The sequence below is a fragment of the Dermacentor variabilis genome, chromosome 3, assembly GCF_050947875.1.
Source record: "Dermacentor variabilis isolate Ectoservices chromosome 3, ASM5094787v1, whole genome shotgun sequence".
NCBI lineage: Eukaryota > Metazoa > Arthropoda > Arachnida > Ixodida > Ixodidae > Dermacentor > Dermacentor variabilis.
In genome coordinates this window covers 67,437,539-67,454,687 of record NC_134570.1, presented here as the reverse complement: position 1 = coordinate 67,454,687, position 17,149 = coordinate 67,437,539, and the positions used below count along the sequence as shown (strand labels likewise).

General features: G+C 40.4%; 1 protein-coding gene across 9 annotated transcripts in view; it reads right to left on the bottom strand.

The window, feature by feature from the left end:
• unc-104 (kinesin family member unc-104) overlaps positions 1 to 17,149 on the bottom strand; it is a 131,946-nt gene that overhangs the window by 26,132 nt on the left and 88,665 nt on the right. For 6 of the 9 annotated variants that reach the window (XM_075685478.1, XM_075685480.1, XM_075685482.1 and 3 more), the window contains exons 20-28: positions 17,060 to 17,132; positions 16,102 to 16,219; positions 14,111 to 14,265; positions 13,132 to 13,316; positions 7,677 to 7,817; positions 2,969 to 3,109; positions 2,170 to 2,288; positions 1,480 to 1,568; positions 582 to 687 (exon numbers count right to left, since the gene is read on the bottom strand). In XM_075685478.1, the coding sequence (XP_075541593.1) occupies positions 582 to 687; positions 1,480 to 1,568; positions 2,170 to 2,288; positions 2,969 to 3,109; positions 7,677 to 7,817; positions 13,132 to 13,316; positions 14,111 to 14,265; positions 16,102 to 16,219; positions 17,060 to 17,132 (1,127 nt within the window). The remainder of the gene's footprint in view (positions 1 to 581; positions 688 to 1,479; positions 1,569 to 2,169; positions 2,289 to 2,968; positions 3,110 to 7,676; positions 7,818 to 13,131; positions 13,317 to 14,110; positions 14,266 to 16,101; positions 16,220 to 17,059; positions 17,133 to 17,149) is intronic. The other 3 variants (XM_075685484.1, XM_075685485.1, XM_075685486.1) reach the window with 1 other exon arrangement.

Sequence of the window (17,149 nt, the reverse complement as noted above, 5' to 3'; positions counted from 1 at the left end):
ACATTTCCTAAGGGAGGGGTGAGCCACCTTTTGGAAATTAATAATGACAAACAAATGACAGTGATGCCTTTCTCAATTTTAGTGACATACTGATTTCGCTCGAAAAGGATTGAAGACATTCTGGCCCACGGCTTTGATCATTTTGAAAAGAATGCCTCTGTTATACTGGCTCGAATATTAAGCAGAGCAAATATTTTAAGGTGAAATATCTTACATGAATGACCTAGTAAAAGTTACTGACATTGCTTTTTATGATGAATTAGACCACACAAATTTGAGTCCGGAGTCGCGACATCTGTATGTCACCCCCACATCCCCATACTTGCGAAGAAGGCAACAAAGTTCAACTTCCTAGTTCTAAACCGTCACATTAAACTGTGCCTTTTCTGAATTCTCATAGCAGAAACCTACCATGAAAACAGAAACACAAAGATTAAACAGTACAGCACCAGCCTGGCTACATTATGGAACATGTAGGTTGCTTGTATCTCGCCAAGAACCATACAAAAGCTAAGAGAAAAAAGAGAAAACTTTGCTTAAGTGGGACAGTGGCAAAAAGAAGAGAGAAAAAGAGTTAATACCTTGCTGCAGTGGACTCTGTTGTTGTTGCTCTTCCCCTTCCACTATGCGTTCCTCACAGCACGGCGCTTTTTCAAGGCAGGGTGACGAACCTTCTATACAATGATCCTATGAACAATAGCCAGGGTGCAATCTTAGCTTGACTTTCCTCCCTCAAGGGACACTCAAGCGATACAAAATGATGCAAAATGACAGGAAAGACAAGGATGAAAGAGAAAACTAGCATTCATTAGAAAGTAGCAGAAGCTACCAAAGGAAACCCATGCAGGTGCATTGAAAAGGAATTTTAGCAGTTAAAGCTGTTCTTCAAGTGCAAAGCTTTGATTCCGAGAAATCTGCATAGGCTTTGTTTGCTGCTTTGGGCTGTATTCTGGTGGATGCCAACTTTCCCTTGCATGACTTTTCCTCCACCTTGCAACATTTCACAGAACTTATTTGGTAACAGCAACTAATCACATTCTTAGTGTCTCATGGTGCTGCAGAAAGTGTGCTACAGCTGATGCTGGTTAAGCAGTTCAAGGTGCTGATTTACATCATATCCAATAGGTCTGCATCAAGCCATCTGACAAAAACATTAAATTACCACCTTCCAGTTCTTGGTGCAACAATCTCATTTAAATTGCTTCCCAGCACAGACACCGTAATAACTGTGCCATTTTGAGTTAGAATGCCTAGTAAAGTTGATAATAAGCCCGCATGTTGGGGTTGGTGGCAAACAGGGTGATAGCAAACCATGCTGTATTGTCTCGTCTATGCATTCCTTGTTGTTTAACTACATTTGTCATTGTCCCTGGAGCCTCAGTGAAGTTTGCTTTTCCATCACATTCAACTAAATTATATTTTATGTCTCAGGAACTCTAACAGAACCACAGAGTTCTCATGCTTTTCTGAATCACTTACTTTCTTTGCAGTGTCAAAAAGTTCATCATTAAAACTGATTCTTGCTGACTGGCGTACTCCTGTGCTGCAGTCCGTGCTCTCCTCATCATCTGAAAACAGCAAAAAGAAACACACTTTTGTGGCTATGTGAAGGAGACCAATAGTTATTAGAACTTTCCTCAATCACTCGCTTGTTCAATTTCAATTTGCAAACTTTTCATGCCAGCACCATTTATATTACATCCACGTACAACATTTACGTATCACTTCACAACCATATGCAAGAATTGCTAGAAAGCTAACTTATTTTTTGAAGTTAATATCTTTCTGCATTCTGCACTATGCATGCTTGTTGGCTTAGCACTGCAGCACAAGAAGTAATGCTTCCCAGGGAGAAATCAGAGCCCTTTTGTGAATAAAGCATGGCTTCATAAAGCAACTTTCCTTCTGACCTTTATACTTGCTAATAAATCACACACTGTGCTGGAGCAGAAGCACATAACCCGAGACCAATGGACTATGAACACTAGGACACCCCTAAAAGCGTTTAGCTTTTTTTTTGTGCATTGCACACCTTTCATCAGCACTCAGTCAAAAAGAGACAGGCACCCACCCTAGCTGTTGCAATGTCCAAGTGTGTAGAGCATTGAGAAGCACAGTGGGTATGCTTAAGGCTTCAAGCACTACGTATGTAGACAAATCATTGCTTACCTATGACGGCTTGTACAGCGACTCGTAGATAGCCCTTTACGTCACCTTTCTCATTAACAATGGCCACTTTTTGCACAAGTGGCACAGGGTATAACAAGTTGCTGAGGTACACAAAGGCCCTGGGTGACAGAAGAGACAAGCATTATATGTTTATGCTGTACCTTGTTTGTTCAGAACATATGATGACCTGCATTCCCACACTAAAAATCATTAATAGAACAAATGACTCAAGTCTTTAGCCATAAATATTAATGGCTTTTGCAGCTGCAGGATGGTCATGGTCCAGTTCAGTACTACACAATGTCGCCACAGTAGAACAGAATACATATGCATATGCGTAAAGCTTACAAAAGCAAGAGCGAGATAAAAAGCACTAGCTGTTGCAAGGTATTATAGCACCTTTACCATAATTCTCTATTTAAATGCTTTTGTATCCCACTACCCTCTAACCAATTCTACCTACCTGCTCGACCACCAGTTCTCAAACTATGGCTATGAAAACAATCCCTGCAGGTTCCACAAATTTTTCTTCGTGGAAACAAAGGCTCATTCATTTAATCAACCAACCAACAAAGCAAGTGTTTCCAATAACACGATGAAGACAAGTCAGGCAAGTTAGATGAAAACTCAATAAATATGAACTGCTATATGCATTCTACAGCATACAGATTTTGCCATAACCAGTAGAACACACACTTTACAGTTGACTGAGGCATGCTGCCACACCTGGCAGTATCTCTTTATGCACATGCTCACATACACCTCTACTTCTGCATCATGTGAGTTTAAAAGGACATACCTGCCGATGAGCCTAAACCACGGGAACCGGTCATAGAATGGATCGCCACCTGTAATGCTGCTTTCCACATTGTAGTCAGGAGATGTTGGAGACAGTTCAGCCTCATTGTGGTACATCTCACGCATCAGCTCCAGACGCTGCCTGTAATTTAAGAGAGCAAAACTTAAAGCTGGACTTTTAACACATTAAAGAGCTACATTGGTGTCTACACCGTGTTCAGTGGTGCACAGCTTTGGAGTCTTTTATGACAGTAGACCACAGCATGCCTGTGATAAGATCATGCCTCATATGTATCTTGGTACAGTGAAAGTTACTAAGGAGTTTCAGCCAGCAAGGGCCGCAATTCTCTGCATTGACATATGTACTGCACTTTTTTGTGAGCTTTGGCAGTTTCATGACACAAGCATATGTTTATCACACTCCGCAAGGACAAGAAAAAGGAAACACATTTTCTTTACTGCAGTGTGGAGGTTCTGCTTTCTTCTAATTTGTGTCAAACTCTGGTGATACAATAACTCTTCTTATCTCTTATCTTCTAGAGTCATGTGATCTTTGTAAAATTAAAATTTTATTATCTTTTGTCCAAGACAAAAAAAAGACGACATAGCACAACCTATTATATCTTTTCTACACCTGACAATGTAACACTGCTTGGCAATTATGACGATGTGCTACTATTTTCATTACAGAACTGTGCCTATAAGGGGCCATGCAGCAACTTTTATGAAATGTGGCAAATTTGCCTGATATTCAGTTTCAGTTTCAGTTTATTATTCTTTAAATACAATGAACTGGTAAGATACAATATACAGACGATATACATGCTGAATATTGCAGAAATTATTTCCAACAAAACGTTGAACATGCCTCAAACAGAGTTATCAGTAATGAAATGCAGCTGCTGTGATGCACTCATAGTTTTACATCCTTTTCGTAACTTCTACGGGACTCAAGGTTGTGCTGTCATGCTCAAGCTGAACAAAATGCTTGACCTATCATTGCGCTGGGCTTTAACGTCAGCATAACTTCAAGGTGGTGTGGAACAACCATGGGTTTCTGGAAAAGGCTATAGGATCAGAACAGTGGTACTGTGTTCTTTGCCACAAGATAATGCCACCACATTATCAGTTGACATATTTTTTTTTATTATTATTATTTTTTTTTTTTGCTTCTTCTGCAAAAGCTACTTAGTCACGACGTTTAAAAACCTCTGGCCGATGTCCATCGCAGTTATAAATGCTTAGGAATGTAGACAAAAAATGGTGGGGGTTTCAGGAAGTTAAAGAAATGGCTTTTTCAACTAATTTATAGGCTACCTGTTGAAAGCAAAGAAAAAATATTTGGCTCAGATGTTCATGACAGCATAGTTCAGTGCTAAAGATAATTTATTCACCACACTGAAAAAGTGTAGCAGGGCCGTTTAAGGAACACTGATAATGTGTTAAAAACAACAATACACATGAAGACATTGAAGTGTGTCAGAAGATGGATAGAATATGGACAGCATAAGCATGGTTCCAGGTAGTCTGGAATCCTCATGCAATCAAACTAAAACATAATGTCATGACAGTAATAGTGCAGAATCAAAAGTGTGCCTACAACATAGAGAATGCAAAGTAACATATAGACAGGACATACAAGAAATAAAATCCATGCTCAAATAAGTTCAGTGCATGAATTATGGCTTACAGCTGGCCACAGCTAACAACATTTGCTGCAGATCTGCAGACACTGCCGTCAGTAGGCCAACGTCAACCAATATGCAATGTCAGCATTCAAGCAAACAGGAATGTAGAAACAAAATTCGTTTACAAGCAATGAATAAAATGCACACAGGGCAGTATGGTGGATGAGTGATACTTCAAGAAATAGGCACATCAGCGCGAGAATCATTTATGAGTAAGGGCGTGCAAATATTCGAAATTTTCGAATATTATTATTAACATAGTTTTGATATTTGTATTCAATTTGAAAACTAGGTATTCAAAAATTTTCGAACGTTCAGTTTTGTACGAATATTCGGAAAAAATCCAATATAATGCTGGCTGTGTGTGCGCAAACACAGTCCTTAGCGTTTTCTTCTATCTAATGTATGAATATTTGTCTGAGTCTGTGCTGAATTTTCTGATAATTTCGTGCTACAAGGCAGGCTTGGTCACTAAACATGAAAACTTTGCGCGAAAGCAATCCTCTCAATAGCAAGAGGCATGGATTTGCGGTAGGCGAAGGTGCACTTTTTGCAGCACCACCCCCAGTTTGAGCTTATTGCTTGACAGAAAATGCGATGAGTGACGTCTGGGACAGGGTCAAATGCCTCTGTGTTCACAGGCATATTATGTATAATAAGGCACAGGTTGGTGAGAACAGACAGCTAGCGGGAATTATTCAGTTTTCAAAGATGAGCAGAATACACAATCTTTAGTATAACACCTTATATAGTATAATTTTTTTACCATTGACGATGTAATTGCGATGTTCTAACATGTCAAGATAACCAAACTTGCAAATGCATTCATGTTCAAATCATTATTCAATATTTGAAGCTAAGTATTAACATTCAATTCATATACAAAAATATTGATATTCGCACATCCCTGTTTATTAGACAAACTGCAGCATGCTTGACCGCAGTCTTCTCATCAAATGTGCCATTTTCGTGAATATGAGATGAATGAAATGGTCTCCTGACGTGAGTCATAGCACCACAACTAATGTGATTAGTGAACATCATAACATATCCGGAAAGATGTGTGTATAATAGGAAAATATTAGTGTTTGCTGCAAGCTTATATTGTGAAATTTACTGTATTGCAATGACTCTGAGACCCAGACCTACTGTGTGCAATTTCTTTCACATTAACATGGAGTGCACACACAGCCAACTGGTTCTTAAATCATTCTAGAAAAACTTTATGGGGATTGACATACAGTCTTAAAAAGTTGGAACTAAGGTGATGGTTCAAGGCAGTGGCAGAAGCTGGACAAATATATTAAGCAACTAGCATTCTTGCACAGAAAATTGTAGTCTTAGAGCAAGCAGCAGCTATGTAACATACAGAGTTAAAATCAATAAAGTGCAAAATTATTCAGTCAGGTGAAAGCATGCTGAACATGATTGTGGGGAATCGCAGAAAGAAGTAAGCAAACACCAGACAACGAGACAGACAAAGACAAATCCAGTGTTCCTTTACTTTGTGCCATCATTCACCACAGTAAACCTGACGTAACAACAAGCCCAATCCACTACCCCTTCTAAGCTGAACACAGGCCCAGTGAGTGGTAAGAGTCAAATTATATTTAGCTTGTACTGGGTTTCATATAAAACTTGAAGCATCAAGCATATTTTGACTTGATCGTAGACTAAACCGTCTGTTCAAATATCAAGATTTCGTCGGATGTCACCAGTGTCCACATCGTAGCTATCACCATATGTAAAATTCATAGTATTAGCCTTGGACAAAGCACTGGGTACTAGCCTACTGTGCAAGAAGGGTGTGCAACCCAAGTGTGAGCCCCTCTGCTGAGAACTCCCAGATTATCTATTATTCTCTTTTCAATGCAAAATATAAATGTCAAGTGTGCCATGACGTGAGAAAGAAGTTAACTAATTGCCAGTTCAGCGAATGTACCAGTTCAGCATGTGAGAGGTGACCAGACCAGAGAAGACACAAGACTAAGATAAACTGCTGCATATATGGTGCTTCCACAATTTCTTTTAGTGAATTATGCATGCACACAGAACAAAGGTCCTTTAGTGCATTTAGTGTAGCATTAACAAATTTATCGATCACAGCTTTGTGGGTACACACTTGTAACATGTTGTACAGTACCCTGAACACTGCTTTATGCTGCGGCATGTTGAAAGATCATGTCAACTCCAAAGTTCAAATACTCTCATAAAGGAGTCTCATTTCGTATTATTCTTTGTGATGAAAAAGAATGCTGCATATGAGCTTGAATGCAATGAATACTGAACATGCTCAGTAGGTAAATAAAGCACACCCCCCACTAATTTTTCTGTTTCCTTGACTACACTATTTCAGGACATAAAGACTAACAAATTATTCCATTATTAATTTTAATAATAACAATGTCATTCCAAATATGTACACAACTGGCTACTTGGTTATCGACTTCTTTACTAGAATTTGTGAAGATTGTTTGAACTGACGCAATACATGCGAAAATGTCATCTAAGCTGACACTTCCACTTTTCCTCATGCCAGAAAATTGTCCTCATCAGGTCTGTAGTGAAGCAAGCCCACAGGCTCGATGATGAGCCAACTTATGCAACATATGCAGCTTAGCATGTGGCACTCAAGTGCATCTTTAACGTAAGCAGCAAGGAACACATGGCTTAACAAGCAGCCACCTCAAGCTGAAGCATCAACACGGCGGACACGTGATGAAGCCAACAAGAAGCGGAGCAACCAACAAGCTAGCAGCACAATGCACATTCCTGCTGCCGACAGCAGTAACCGACGCGTGGTGCTACATCGAAACAAGCAGAGAGCGTATAAGCAAGGTGCAGAGTGGGGAGAGTTTCGCATCGGCAGATGAAGCGAACGACAGAGTAGGAGCCAAACGAGAGGTGCTGGCGGCCAAGTGCAATACGGTGGGAACATCGACCGCGACTGCGGCAAGGGGAGAAAGGGGGTCCAATGCAGTGAAAAATGCGTGGCAACAGCAGCGTAGTGCGCATTATGACCTTGTCTTGGAAGGGATGAGACTGGACAGGCCCAGGGCAGCTGACGTGCTCAAGCACTGCAGTGGGTCCTCCCGAGATTCGGGGCTCCCGGGGGACCAGGTGTCCTCATTGTACACATTGCGCATTAGCTCCAGGCGACGTCTACAGGTTGGGGGGGGGGGGGAGTAGGCAGGGCGGGAGAGGGGGCAGCGAGGTGTGCCCATCAGTTGCCACGCCAGACAATGCTCCCAACTGTTACTGCCCTTGCCTGGCTACCGTTTTAGTGCCCGAGGTTTGGTTAGCTGAGTAATCTCACCAACTTCACTGCGCTTACAGTGCAATGGTACTACCCACCGTCTGAACTAAGCGACAGTCATAATTCAGCAAAAGATCACGAGAAGATTTTAAGACACTTCCTTGTTATGGTTAAATCAACACTGCTTGCATATCAATCTTAAATGCGTTCTCTTCTCTGTTTGTGCCACTGTGTCGGTAACCTGTTAACGAAATTTAGGAGATGGTGGAGTTATGAGAGTGACTCGACAGAAGTAACCAGCATTGCTGCACTTTGTACACACAGATTAGCTTACGCATGACATTTAAATTGATTTAGGGGCCATCAGTGTTTGGCTGCCTGGTCCAGCTATGACCATCAAGCACACAACAAACATACAATTGTGTGTTACGCACACTGAGTTGACTTTTAGCGAGCTTAACATTTGAGAAACTATCACTAGTTTTATTAAATGTGTGCATCAGTGTTCAGTAAGCTCTGACAGCCTATCGCTGTCATACTATACATAAGTATAGAAAAACACATATAACGTGTAGTGTTTAAATTCCTAAAACTCTGTACGTGTAAACTCGTTGTAGCTGCATAGTTATTGTGTATAAGCGTCCCTTCTTTCTGTCCCTATACTTACAATTATTTTTCTCCCCTTTCCTTATTCCCCTGTGTAGAGTAGCAGGCCACAGCATATTAGTCCAGGCCAACCTGTCTACTTTTCATATAATTAATTATCTCTCTTAGCATCATCAGTGAATCTTCCAGCATTACGGCATAGCTCAACCAAGCTTGGGGCACTATGTGGTAAGGTACATTGATCAGAATGGTATCGGAACCCCAACAGTAGACAGAGCGCCTTGAACATTGCATAGCAATGGTCGTCTATGTTATGCAAATAATGTGCGCAATAGCATTTGTGCAAGCCAGGTGTGTCCAGCCATCGCAAAATGATGCTTAAAAGAAAGAATGGTTCACCCAGAGTGATTACCGCTCAAAGGTGTGCCTGTTATCTTGTCACATGGGGCCAATAATCTGACAAAAGTCGCTACTAGGCCAAACACACCTCCACGTAGTAGGCAAACGTCATGCAAAAAGGTATGCAAAAGAAATTTGAAATTCAACATCACATACGTCAAGAAACTGGACTCAGGCTATAGTGCTTGCTGTGAATGCTCTCACAGAAAATTTAGGTAGAGCATAACACAATGTAAAAACAAAAGAACCAGAAGAATTGCAATAAGACAGCCACTTTGTCTACTATTGAGGTGCAAGCTATTAAGGTGCAATCTAGACCACAAGTTCACATGCAATATAGTAATTGTTCTACAGCCAGTGGCATGCATATTTCAATCTCTCAAAATGCACTCATAATATGAAAAATTTTCATCCTCAATGACACATAAGTAAAATGAAAAACTGTTCCAATGCAGCTCAAGAGCTTCTTTCACACACTGAAACATCAGCAACACACCTTAATAAAAAGAAAAAGGCCAATACTATCACTAACAGAGAAAAGAGCAAGAACAGAACAAGGGATAACATTTTAGATCACAACTATGCATATGACATAGTTACTATATTGTGAGCTAAGGAGTATAACATAACGTAAAAACATGATGACTGCAGCAAATTTTTCTTTCAGTGTGTAAAATGAATGAGACACTTCAATATGCACGAGAACTAATTTAAAAAGCAACACTGCCTCATGCACATTGCCTCATCATGACTACTCTAGATGCAGCCAAAGTTTTTCATTTCATTCCCTGCCATTTCCATGACAGCATATTATGCACACTGCCCCAACCCTTCCTGCACAGAAGATGCTTTAGTTAAAATGCTATATTACAGCACAGTACCTAGGATCAACATATCCAGCATAGCATCTAGATCAACAAAACAAGAACACAGTTTGTACTGCTGCAATTTTTTAGGTGACAAACAAGTAAGCTGTGCTTCCTGGTGTTTGATGACAGAGCACTTTCACATCATTCACAAGACACTAAGTTCACTAAGCTAAATATTGCTATTGCTAAAAGCTAAATGTATTAAGACAGCACCAAAAAGCAATGCCTTCGCAGAGAATATGTGACCTAGCTGCAAACATTTATTTGACTTGTACGAGTCATGGTATAATCCCAACATCTAAACGGTTCAACAGTTTATTTTTAGTTTTTCCAAATGGACACAGCTTAAAATTTTGATGGATACTTCACTAAGGTAAATACTTCAATCCGCATGATAAAAACATCTGTGCAAGGTTGAAGTGCCGGAGCCCTTGAGAAGGGTGCTACGGTGTGGTCTGGAACTACGATTAGCAACCAGTTACAGTGTGACAGAAAGTGAAGAGCAGGTATCATGGCTGTCGCATCATCATTATTTTGTGCCTTACCATGAGAGCCAGATAGTTGCTTGTTTTATTTTGACTATTGTATGTTCACATGTCTCATGATCACACACAGGTGATCAATCATTGCAAAGAAAATATAAGGACGAGAATAATACAGGACTAAATAATTTTGTACAATATACACTCAAACAGATAAAACAAGATATAGGAAAGTAACACTTCCTCAGTGTTTTTTGTCATTCATCATATGTAACTCAAAAAGTACAGGGGGAGGTTAGGACTCTTGGCTAACTTGTTCCTACATCTATACTAATGAGGTGCATTGGGAAAATTCTGAGTTATTTCATCTTATTATCCTTTTGGATTTATGACACTAAAATGTTGAAACTCAGGAAAGTAGTATTCCACACAAAGTAGCCTTCTATATTTGTGTCAATTCAATGCTATCTCTATCTAGAACTCTTTGGTGCTAATGTGCAAGCTAGAATTGACCTTGAATGTGCAGCATGAATTTGTCCAGAAAGAATCCTTGTAAGATGCTGAGGCTACAATTAAACCTGAACTCTCTTTACTGGCATTCCATAAATGTATTCTAGACTTTGAAAGTGGTGCCTGATAAGCAATTCTTTAACGCTACAGTTTGCAGAAACATGTGGCGCGTGTAGTTTTGCCTCATTTATTCAAATCTCAGTTATTTTATAGCTAAAATAGCTGACAGAGAAGAAAGGAGGGCCTATAGCTTTAAGTGCCTAGGAATTTCACTATATGGCACCAAAATATCACGTCAACAAGATTGTTTAAAGTTTCGTGAAGAACTACTTTTTCACAATGCCTGGATACATAGGTTACAAGAGCATTTTTCTGTGTTCCTTCATTGCTTTGGAACATCTAATCTAATGTTAGGAATGAATCTAATGTTAGGATGGAAAGCTGGGCGCGTTAGTTCAGCACATTCATAGGTGAAAGACATGCATGAGAGAGATACACACACAAGGCGCCACTTCCAAGAAAATGTATTCTGAGAAACCGGCACTGTTTGTACACAGAATGTTGTCACAGTTCATCATAACGCAGTTACGTTCAAGCAAAGCAGCTCTTTTGGCGATAATGACACCGATGCGATACTCACGCAAATAGCTGCTTTGAAAGAACTTGACTGTGAATGCGCACTGATGAATTGTGACAGCGCTCTGTGTATAAATAGTGCAAGTTTTTTGGAATAAATTTTTTTGGAAGTGGCACCTTGTGTGTGTATCTCTCTTACGTGTGTTGTCGCCTACGCGCTATTCACCTCTGAATCAATCTAACATTTCCAGACAGTAAACAAGTAGACTTGGAGCCCGTTGTTTTCTTTGTGTTTAAGAATGCTTACATTGCAATTGAACTTGTTCATGACTGTGCTTCTCTGTATAACCAGTTGGTCTCATTCTGATTTCTTTAAAGTTTTCAGTTTTTTACCAAAAGGCAATCAATCACCGCGATCAGTTATGACAGCTTAGTACAGAGAGAACACAGACTGCACGCAGATCACATGAAAAATGATGATGCGACTACACTGCACCAAAAGGAAGAGTAACCGTACGCAATCACGAATGGAAAACTTAATAAGACTTTAGCAATTCCTATTGGAAGTGATTTTGAAAGTTTGGTGATAGATACTTATGTAGCAGGTATAACTGGTGTGCTATTGTTTTGTGCACAAATTTATTAAGCACTGACTGCATAATTTAGTATAGATGCAATAAGTGCTTAACAATACCACATGGACATATAATAACATGACTTTAAGCAATTACTTAAGCTGCTTCATTCCTCCACAGTTTGAAAGACAAGTTCCCTACTTTTGGCCATCACATTTCTGCACAACACAAGCACTATGTTTGAAATTATGCAGAAGGTCATAAAGTATTGTCTTTTATTTATTTGTGGTAAATGTAACTGTTAATAGATAGGTGTTCACATCAGTTGCTTTAATTAAAATTAAATTAGGTTCTGGGGTCTTGCGTGCCGAATGCACATCACTTGTTTACAGACTACAGGATCAGTGCAGCTTATGGAGGAGGAGAGGTGGTACCTATTGAAATAAAGTTACGTTTCAAACATGCATGTCCAAGAACAAGTACCATTGCTAACAACTTGACTTGATAAGCTGCACCCTAAGGTGGCAATGCCATTGTCTACAATGCAAGCTAGTATGGTTAAGATAGTTATGAAGAGAAAGCACACATGAAGGGAATATTACATTTTATACTAATTTCAATTAGTGTATAGAAGTTTCTAAAAATTTCATGGTTTGTTACCCAAACTATGGATTACAAAATTCAAAACACAAAGATGAAGAAGAAGAGCAAAAAGAACAAGCTCGGTGGTACTTACCACCAAATTTTAACAGGATGCTCACATCATCCATACATCGAGCACACAGCGTATGGGAAGCCTTTGCTGATACAAGCACTCACAGCATGTCCTTGTAAAAGCTTTTTCTCCACCCCTTGCCAGAACTGAACAGCCAGGGTGCCTATGCTCTGACTTACTGTCTGGTTTAACCACTTAGGAGCACAGACATAAAATATTTGCACTTTCAGTGCATTAGGTGCCAGTGTGGTATCTCAACCCTTGGCCCCAACCAACTTCAACAAGGTTTGCTGCAGATACAGCATAGGTTTCTTGCAGAAAAGAAGCAATATGTGCACTGCCAACCCAAAGCAAGGCTTTCAGTAAAGTCTGTGTGCAAACCCTTTCTAAATTGGGCCCCACAGCACATGAGGAAGCACTCATGCATAATCACTGCTTCAATCGTATGCTATGCAATGGGCACCTTTAGGAATGCAGGCAGCACCAACCTGAGTTTGGTCAGCGTCCAGTGGTGGGTGGCCCCGTTTTTCGTGTCTTGCACTTCAACGGCAACCAGTGTCCGAGGAAAAGGCCGCTCCTGGTCTAAAAACTCATCCGCTTCGTCGTGAGGAATCAGGTCTGGCGGGAGCGGTGAGTACAGTGTGTCCGTGACGAGGACAAACTGGAACTGCACCTGCGAACAGGAGTTCAGAGAAAAAGATAAGTACTATAACAATTCTCACACTGCAAGTATCAAATATTCAAAGGGTCCCATTGCAGTCTTTGACTTTGGGACCCTCGTCTGTATATTGTCTCTTACCCAATTCATTGTATTTAAAGAATAAACTGAAACTGAATCAAGTGATGCCGGTTGTGATGGAAATCAGCAGAACAGGCAATGGTGATAAGAAATGTTAGCATTCTTTTGCAAGGTTGAAATGGGTTTGTTGAAGGAGCACTAAATGAAAAATTATTGAGGCTGTGTTAGTAAAATACCTTGCTGCAATACCAAAAAAAGCCACTTTTACTGTTAGAGGAGCTGTGGTAAGCCAGAAAATACACAAAAACGAAAGACGGGTGGCAGCACTGCCTCGAACTTCTCACAGTAGCTCGCTGTGACGTCATGGTTTTTTTAACGGGTCTCGTTGACTTGTTGCCAGTACAGATGGACTACATTGTATACTAAAAGAGCCCGAGGCTGAACTTCGCAAGTTTCAAGAACTTTTACGGTGCGACAGTAGCCCAAATACAAGAAAATACTTTAGATTCCATAACATCACACTGCCGTACCAGCACTGGGCTTTCAACACGAAATTCAACAGACTATACTATGACCGCCATTTTCTCTTGTAATAATCTGCCTGTTACCACAAGATAACAAACATTGACTTTTAAAAGAATGCTTTATCAGTGTAAACTGATTCTGTGTTTCTCTTTAGGGTTCCTTTAAAAGAAGGAAAGGTTATTCTAATGATTGACAATATTTACCTTTTTCTTCAGTTCCACACTGATGGCGTTGGCTTCCTTGAGGAAGATTGCGTTGCCCCAGAGATCGTCCCTGAGAGATGTGAACTGGTGGTATTTCCATTTCTGAAAGGCCCAAGCGGCGACCTGGTACTCCCGATCACTCCAGGGCTGGTCAACTGCGCAAGTTTGGTCAAAAATAGCAACATATCTAATCTGAACAAAGAAAGAGCTCACACAAAGTCTGCTGATTTTGTAACTCTGCATAAGTAGACATCACGAGAGTCAAACAAAAGATGTCTGCACAAATGTAATTGCGGCTTTACTTTTATTTTCCTATTCTTTGCACTGTGCTTGCCAAGCAAGTGCCAGAGCTACAGTAGAAAGCCATACTTGGGCATTGAGCAATACTGTAAGTTGACTTTTCTGCCTGCCTCTTTTGTAGTGTGGTGCAACATAATGCAAGTGCAACATTCACAAGGAGTTAAGATATGTTGTTTGCACCTGCATAATACAGCCGAGAAGTTGGAGCTATGTGGGAGCATGAGGAGGCAAGGATAGCATGGTGTAGAACAATAGAATAGAGTGAATTAAGAGCTTACAGGCACCTATTAACAACTACTCGTAAGCTTTAATGAGGATATGCTAAAGAGCTAGTTGGTTTGGCACGTTTATGTATCATGTACAGCTCACACAGAAGACAGACAGGGAAAAAGGAGAACACAGAAGTTGACACTGTGACCGATGTCATCGTTATCATCATCTGTGAAGGCTTAAGACATACATAAGTGCAAATATGCACTTCAGAAAGAACTGTTGATGCTTGTTACAATATTACACCCCACCAGATTTGGTCGAGCATAGTTTATTACTCATGGCCAAAGCAGTGATAAAATCTGGTGACAATTTCAGGTTACGTAAGCAATAGGTGTGACAACATTTGCATTATAGACATAAAGTACTGCAGAACCTCACTGATACGTTCCTGTTACATATGTTTTCCCGTTTCCCGGCGCCAATGTTGACAATCAAAAACACACAAAAAAATGACCCAATAGAGATACGCTCATTTTTTTACCAGTTCATAAGTTCCTGTAAGACACGATTTTTCAACACCAACGTTCAGTACGTCGGCAAAGTGCGGTCATATGATACATTTTCCGGCCGCTAGATCCCATGTAAACAAGAAAATGTGCGAGGCATGCGCGATCGAGAACAGTATATAGGTGTCCGCCACGGCAGCTTCACTGCAATAATCACCTGCCCGTCTTGCATGAAAACGCCGGCGCGCACTCGGTTTCTCATTTCTGTACTAGCAAATCTTCTCTGGGGGCCATTGCACGCCGTATTTACAGCTATCATTGCCAATCCTACTGCGATAAGCATCTTCACCCATCTGTTTCACAGTGCGTGGATTGTAGTGCCATCGGTAGTGTACTGCATGCTTTTAGTAGGCAATAGTCCAAACGCACTGCCATTCCCTGCTGCATGTGGCATGATGTGGGCATCACGTTTAGCTTCGGCGGCATCCGGCGTCTCCCACCAGCTCGATTTCGTCTCGGTTTTCTGTCGCCGTCTTCAAACACGACGCAATAGGCAAACAACACGCGTCTTGGGCCGGCGGAGCACCACCAGCTCAACGCACATCGACATCTCATGCCACAACAATCTGCACGATGCTTCACATTACGCAAGATGTCAACAATATTTGAGTCAATTTTTTTGAGTTACTTTGGATGGTAAATTTTCCCGGTTAGTACGTTTTTTCTTACAATATTCTTTTTCAGACCGTATGAATGATGTTATACTGTACTTGATTTGGATGGCATTCAATTAGGGAAAACACAGTTTACATGTTGCAGCACATATCACATAAGTGCAATTCCCATCTAGACCCTGTTGCCTAAGGCTAGCACACACATTTTTGTAGAGTAGCTTAAAACTTAAATACTATGCCCATAAATACAAATCCTGTCCAATTTGCTAGCAAAAGCTGTAATAAAGTAAAAACTTACAGACAGCATCGTCTTCAGCGGTGGTTGTTTCGTCTATGGTGCAGGCACTGTACATACTTGAAATCATTGACTGTTCCTCTACTTGTCGCTGCAGACGCTCAATGTGGGCTTCATATGTCTGAAATAGGTTTCAATAGCAGACGATTGTTGCACCAATGCCAAAGTTGTTGCATCACAAACCCCTATCATACTACTAGCTATCACCAATACTACATTTGTTAGTACTGGTAGTAGTTGGTGTTGGTTCATCTTGGGAACCGTGTGAGAAGAATACTAATAGCTTCGAAGTGGCTACTGTAATGATGGTTGAAATTAACAGCCCCTGTGCTTGTAAGGAACACAGCCTCTACACTAGTAGTGCTGCAGTGGGTATTATACCTGTGCCACATGAACGGCAAAAAATATCTTTAGCTACTCAATCCATTATAGTTTACAACCGTTCATGTGGTCCCACACAAACATGCTTAATGGCACTAAAACCTGATGTCACTTGTGGCACATATTAAGCATTCTCACAACTCATTTGGTCATCGAATCTGCCACTCTTACTCCCTAGTTAGCCCCAGTTATGGCTGCACATGAAAAACACATTTCAGAAGTAGTCTAAAATAATTTTATGTAAAATATGCATATCAATGTTTTTGGTGGCATATTGCTGTACTTTTGTCTGCTAAGTAACTATTTTTAATTATATTACAATTGTGAAATAAATGTACTGCATTCACTGCAGCTATCGTAATCATGATGTGTTCGATGTCATTAAAGATGGGCATGCAGCAGATACTTTAGATATGATGATATCAAGGAACTTGAGGTTCTAGACTCTTGTAATGGCATTAACCTCACCTGTGTTGGCATTAACCTTACCAGGTTGTTGAAACATCCTCCAGCCACGATGACAATAAAATGATCATTCATGATTATGATCATGATCATGATGATCTATGTATGCCCTCACCTTTCTCTCTTGTTCAAACTGCTGGTCGGCCTCTTCTTTTTCCTTCTTGTACTGCTCCTCTAAAGCTACAAGCCTGAAAGAACAGAAGTG